Consider the following 7,266-nt stretch of genomic DNA (forward strand, 5'->3'; position numbering starts at 1 on the left):
AAACTTTTTGCAGTTTGCTTTACTTGTTTCTTAACTTTCTGCCTAAGATGGTGAAAGTATGTATATTTCTCATGTTCTTACAACAAATCTGCAGTGAGGTTATTGTACTTGGTCCCCATCAGGTGACAATAAACTTCTTGCATCTTTGAGGTTTCTGAACTAATTTGTTGCTAAACTTTGTCTTTCCAAGTTGCTAAAGTACTGTCCATGACTTAATGTTATAGCATAAGATATGTTGACTATTTCTAGTCTGACCGCTACTCTAGATTCATGCACGAGTCTGTATATCTCGAAGCCTCGCTTCAATAGTCCTCATTCGATTCTATATTTTCCTTTTCTTAGCTTAAGCCTCTAATTATGCATAAATTTTTTAGTAGTATTTTAAATGCTTGACTGGTATGTAAGACTCAAACTGGTTGTGTTATAGTATTGCTTAAATATCATTGTCATTTTCTTCATTCCTCATTATTCTTCATGTAAGATCTCTGCAAGGGACATGTAAAAAGCAGGTCCGATTACGCTGATTCGTAATCCTAAATGGAATGGAACAAAGTGTAATTCCATGCTCAAATTATTCCTAACCATTTGGCCAAAATGTGTATAAATGGTTCATCCAATCAGCCCATAATTTTTTGAGAAGAAATTGATACATATTGTTTATATAATGTCAATAAAGAAACCTTAATCTTTCTGAACTATCATAAGAGCCAATCACTTTACAACAGGAGATCAAATTCAACATGTCGATTAAGATCTTGGCACGTATCTGCCAAATTACGATTTTCTTGAAAGTTGATATTGTGATGCATTCTATTTTCTTACATGTTCATCGTGTTTTATAATTCCATTTAGTGGGTCTAGAATTAGAATTCACTCATGCACCCTAAAGTGCTAATTCTTGTTTCGTAATAGTTATTGACGTTGTTTTCACAATTACTTCAGTACATATGGTGAAATTATCTAAGATCCTGATACTTTTGAACTTAGACATATAACAACGATGCTTGTCCTTAATGTAGTTAATCAGTTACTCGTGATTTTCTTGTTAGACTCGATGGATTAGTTTAAGATTTTTGAGTTTGATACGTGACAATTGATGTGCTTGTAATGAATTATGTCTGCGGTTGGATGATTAACTCCCATTGTCCTCGGGGGCTTGCTGGATTGGATTTTGTTATTACTTATTTCTAATGAGAGATTATAAATAATAATTATTTACCAGATCCTGCTTATATCTTATTCTGGTAGAAAATTTTTTATTATTCAGATGACCAGATACGATGGTTGAATAGAAATAGTCTTCTTCTGGGTGGGTTGGAAAAAAAGTATGTTGCCAGAACAACCAGCAACAGGGATTTTTGTAGTCAGTTGACATATTCTTGATTGTAATTAGTTTGAGTCCATGATTATGCATTTTATTAATCATTTTTTATTAAGTAATCTCCCCGTTAAGGCAGGCAACGCATGGATTTTTACAAGGGACAAAAAGCGTGAAATCCAATTACAATGTGAAGAAAAGGACTCAAAATCCATTTTTATATCATAATGCTGTATTGCCTGCTACAGTTGATCCACCCCAAAAGGGGGAAGAAAATGGAAACAAGAGAATGAAATCATGTTGGAATTGGTGTATTGGAATTGGTGTGTTTTTGGGGGGTGGGGTGTGTTTGAGTTGAACAAACTTTCATAATCCAATCCATTGCTTTCAGAGGGACCTTAAACGGACAAAAGCTTCCCCAGAGTGCAAAAACACCTGCTTTTGACATAAAGCCAGAACCAGGAATCTAACAGCCCGTCTACAGTCTTAAAGCCTCTACCTCCATCATTCCTCTTCTACCAGAATCATCAGTAATTTTATTGCCGCCCAAGTAAGGTGGTTTAGCCCCGGCCTGGTACACTCCCTGCCCTGAGACGGCCCACCTTAGCAACTGGCCTCGGATTGTTTTAGATCTGTCGTGCCCACTTCCAAATCGGCTTAGGTTACACTTATATACCACGGTCTAAAGGATGAATGTGGGCACGTTGAGCTTGATTTAAAATGACTTGTGTTGGCTCAAATGAACTTATGTACACTTCTTCTCTTCTATCATGAGAAATTGTTCAATAGAACGGTCTTATATCCACATGTGGTAGGGTGGTCTACTAAAATTATGACACCTTGAACACAAAAATAATAGAGTGGGTGAATAGACAAATTATTTTATATCTACCTTAATTAGTCTTTGATTATTTTAGATTTGTCGAGTTTACTTCAAAATTAACTCAACACATCTCAAGTTACACCTCTATACTACAATATGGAGAGAGAGTAAAACCAGACTCCAAAACACTCGATGTATACAGCAATAATGACTTGTAAAATATTGGAAAATAATTCAATAGACAAATGAATTAATATAACATATGACTCTGTTGTCTCCTGTTTTGAATAACAAGAAGTTTCCATTCCTTTTTTTACAGCTCCTTTTTATGGTAGACAAGATTGAGGGTTACTTTTACAGCTTGTTGTAGTCTTGTCAAGTTCCTTTTTTTAAACTATGCTTTGCTTTATCTTTTTTGCTGGCAATTGATTTGTCTGAACTATGATTATCTGAAAAATATCATGTTTTCTTCAAAAATCTCCTCTTTGGGTTCTTAAAATAAACACATTTGCACTGTGCAGTAAAAGGGGCAAAAAAAAAAAAGAAAAAGAAAAAAAAAAGAAGAAGTTCCAAAAGAGGGGCAGAGAAAAAGTAAAAGTAAAAAACAAAAAATTTCGGACATCCAACTACTGATTTTTTTTCATTACATCTATTCCTTTTTTTTCATCACATTCTTGAATTTTTTTACCTATGGCTGCAGAAATCTGAGAGTTTCTTCCTCCCTTCAACAATTTCATCAAAAAAATCATCAAGTTGTCCAATGATATTCTCAATTCCAGTCCTTAAAATCCCAAAACAACCCTTCAAACTTTCAGCTCTTTCTCTAATTCCAACTTCTGATTCCCATTCTACCATTCCTTGTGAACCTCTCTCAAGTTCTCCCCTCAGTTCATCCATGGCAATTTTTGATCTTCTAAATTCATACAGAAGAATCCCTGGGCGACCCGAAATCTGATTGATCTCAGATGCCACCCTTTGTTGCAATCTCGCAGTTGAGATCATAAAGGCTGATCCAAAGAACAAGCACCCTTCATATCCCCCATTGGAAAATTTTGATTCAGGCCAGCAGTAAACCAATCCATAAAGTAATATCATCAGCAAAAGTGAACTAACATTTCTCATAGCATAAAGAACTCCTCTGAATCCATTGAATCCATTGAGTTTTGATTCTACAGAAACCTTTTCATCAAACCTTAATGAAAGCGGCTCAATTCTCGTCTCCATCAGGGACCTGTTTTCCTCCTCTAATCCCACAGCGTCTCTTCGACAGCCCGAAATAGCCCGAACAACCTTTTTTTATTATTTTTTTTTTCAAGAAAATCAACATATAAACACAAGAAATAAGAATCGTGAAAATTAAATACAAATATTTTGTGGGTTTTTTTTTTTTTTTTACCTGGCGTAAAAGCTGTGGGCTTAAATGGCCATGGCTATCTATAGAGGAAGTTATATTGATCCCAGTGGAATAGTAACTCTCCATGCCTGAAATCCCAGTTTTAAGAACACGACAAACTTCCCAAAGTTTTGAACTTTCATCCATGTATTCATCAAGCCATTTTTCACCCACTGGCAATCTGAGTTTTTGAACAAGAAGGATCAACTGAGTGTGAAAGGATCTTAGGAGGGATAAAACACTTTGAAGAAACTGAATTGACATAAAGTTATTAGACAAGAACACACGTTCAAGATCATCAATTCCTCTAGTCAAGTAATTATAGAAGCCATTGACAGAGTTGTTAGAGAAAGGATCCATCATAAGAAGGGAAAACAAGAGGAAACAAGTTGTGAGGAGGGTTGTATTTAAGTTGTAGGGAGGAAGTTGATGTTGATTCGCCACGAACAACAATGATAATATAGAAGAAGAAGAAGAGAGCAGGAAGAAAAGAATGAGGGAAGATAGTAGGTTTATTCAACATTCAAGTGTGTCTATTACAATTCAAAAACCTGAATTTATAGGTCCCAAAAAAAATAATAAAAAGGAAAATTGCAATAAAAGGAAAAAAACTAGAATTTCCTTTTTTTCAAAAGGAAACAAATTTATTGCTCTACCAAAACAAGAGAAAGCAATAATGAAAATTCGATCTTTAATTGATTTGATTTCGATTATGCCTAGAATATATTTTCCAATTTGCATTAGAAGTACAAGGGGTATGAATCATGGAAATGGAAGAACGGAATATCAATCTTGGAAGCTCAAATTTCTAAGGATGAAAAGGATGGTTGGCAGCAATGATGAGTGTTTCCTACGGAGGGGAAAGGATAATTGGTAATCTGCTTTCATTGTTTAATGGGTAGAAAGGAAATGAAAGGGGGAGAGAAAAGGAAAAGGAAAAGTAAAAAAAAAAAAAACTACCTTCCACTCTACCCCAACATAACACAGACATAGTGCTAAAGGGAGAGTTTGTGAGAGTGAAAGCAGGCAAATTTGAGGACACGAAAGTCTCATGAACTCTCTGCCAATTTCTTGCTTTTTCTGCTCTTTTTCCTTTCAAGAAAGTATTAGTATAATACTAGGACAGAAAAGAGAAGTGCGAGGGGGTAGAGAGCGGGGTGGGGATTGGTTGTTTTTAATATCTTGATCTGCAAATGTATTTGTGACGTTAGATTGAGATCATTGAGTTATTAAGGCTTGACCAGATTGATTATGTTGGGGTAATAAAAATTAGATCGTTATTTGGACAATATTAGACGGTATTAAAAAAAAAAAAAAGTTAAAATCTTGTTTATTATGGATGGAGATGAAGTGTTTCAAAATCTTGATTTGCAATGTCTTTGTGATGGTAGTTTGAGATCAATGGGTTGTAGTAAGGATTAATTATTATGATGGGGTAAAAAGAATTAGATGAATATTGTACAGTATCATATGATATTAAAGAAATAAAATAAGTTACAATCTTGTATGTTATACAGTTAGAAATGTGTTCACTACAATACACAAAACATATCAAGTACGAAAAAAGGACAAGAATTGAAGATTTGTCATTTTGATTGTAGTGATATTTGACTTCTTGTTTCCTCATCTTCTTCCTCGAGCTCCTGACTTTTACTTATCTACTTCCCCTCAATTCTATTGAAATTTGTGGGGTTTGTTTTCTCCTAGATAGATATATATTAGCACAATCTTCTTAATTCTCTTTTGTTTTGTTTTTTGTGGGATTTGAAATGATGGAATTCTTTGTATTCATGTTTTGTCCCTTTTTACTATGCAAAAACTAGTCTTTTTAGGCCACCAAAAAAACCCTTTTTCTAAGTCTATTTTATTCTTTTTATTTTTGTTATCCACTTGTAATTTTTTGTAGTAAAATGTATGATGCTCCCCATTGACCTTACAATGAACATTCCCACATGATATTTAAAGTATAGTGAACCTATGGAGTATGCACCCATCAATCATCTTTTGGGCTCTTATTCCCTTTTGGCTTTTCAAAGTTTCTCGCTCATATTTGATTTGCCATTTCCTAGTTATTACTTTCTAGGTTCTTTTTCGTCTCAAACAAAATCATGGTAAGTTATTTTTACCTACAAAAGAATGAAAACAATGATAGAATGTATAATTATTGTGCTCAAGAAACACAAAAGAAAACTATCTTATATATAGAATTACGTACTACGAAAAAAAGTTTCTATCCTAATTATTTAGTCTTACAAAAATAAATTTTGATAAATTAAAAATAGCACATAAAGGATTTTATATTTCTAACTACGACTGGTATATTGTACATTGACACACACTAACTAAGTTTAGGCAGTGATCATGAAGGGATTATGAGAGTAACGGGTAACCATATATATTCGAAGGAGATATATGCAAAAATATGGTTGAAGTAGAGTTACATGTCGTAACACAAAATAATTATTGTTGATAAGTTTCATTCATATTGCATCCCATTGAGATGATAAATAAGTCATTTACTATGGGATTTTTTTTTAATTTTTTTATAGTAAAAGAAATACAAAAGATACTATTTTATTTATAGAAACAACTGTAAATATGATTCTATACTAATTGATAATGATATAATTGACTTAATATAGAATTAAGTTTTGATAATAAAGAACCATGACAAGTAGTATATATTGTACATTACCACATTAGATATTAGAAAAGTTTATGTCGTTGTTCACCCCCCGGGGCACAGCTCAACTGGTGGATCAATCAACATTGGCTTGCTTTCAGTGGCAGGGTGGAGAGTTCGATTCCTGGTGGGAACCTGCGGCCAAAAATTTGGTATGGAGCAATCACTGTGGAGGAGGGTTTCTTGTGCGCAAAAGTGTACAGTCAATGGAGGGAACCCGTGATCCAGTTGAGGCATATCCCGTGATTTACCCCCTCCAAGGTTCTAAGGGCATGGGTCTTGAAGGTCCAGGATTTAGTTTGGTGTAAGTTGGGATACCTGGAATAAAAAAAAAAAAAAAAAAAGTTTATGTCGTTTCCTCAAGGGATGATGAGAATGACCACTTTCAAACCCAGCTCAAACATGCAATCGCCTAAGGTTTCCAGTTTATTGAAAGTCCTCAATTTTGACAATTATGTATATTGCCTTTGTTTTTTTTAATAATAATAATTAAAAATTAGAAACGATTTTTTATTTCGTATTATTAAAATTATAAATTGTTGAAAAATTTTAATTTATCAAAGAATATTTCACTAATAAATAAATTAGTAAATATATAAAATTAAATACTAACCTAAAATTCTATCAGAAATAAAATTAAAGTTAAAAAATAATTAATTGTTATGTAACTTATCTTTTGTTTATTAAAAAATAAATAATATAGAAAGAACAAAATTTTGTGAGTGACATTAATGGCTTTTTGTTATTGACTAAAGCACCATTGGTGATAATATTGACGAAGGTGTGTTAATAATATTATTGTGAGTAATTATGTGTGAATCACCAACGTATAACTTTTATCAGAACCACAAACATTCATACCAATGAACTTTCAATAAGCGATTATTCGTTTAATTAAATATTTTATTATTGTTCTCAAAAAAATTCCTAGCTATTTGGCTGAAAGCTCTTAAATTGTTTGAATCGTCTCTAATCACGTAAGTCTGATTGAAAAGGAATTATGTGTTGTAACATTAAAAGATATTATTGATAAGATTCATTCATACTGC

The 7,266-nt window shown here is 33.1% G+C and overlaps 1 protein-coding gene across 1 annotated transcript; it reads right to left on the minus strand.

The window, feature by feature from the left end:
* Window positions 1–2,758: 2,758 nt before the first annotated feature.
* Window positions 2,759–4,486, minus strand: LOC111409107. The gene is made up of 2 exons (XM_023039038.1): window positions 3,538–4,486; window positions 2,759–3,431 (listed from the first exon to the last, which is right to left on the minus strand). Exons 1-2 carry the CDS (start codon window positions 3,895–3,897, stop codon window positions 2,826–2,828), a joined length of 966 nt encoding a protein of 321 aa, XP_022894806.1. The 5' UTR covers window positions 3,898–4,486; the 3' UTR covers window positions 2,759–2,825.
* Between the last annotated feature and the right edge of the window lie 2,780 nt (window positions 4,487–7,266).

This window comes from Olea europaea, chromosome 14, assembly GCF_002742605.1.
Source record: "Olea europaea var. sylvestris chromosome 14, O_europaea_v1, whole genome shotgun sequence".
NCBI lineage: Eukaryota > Viridiplantae > Streptophyta > Magnoliopsida > Lamiales > Oleaceae > Olea > Olea europaea.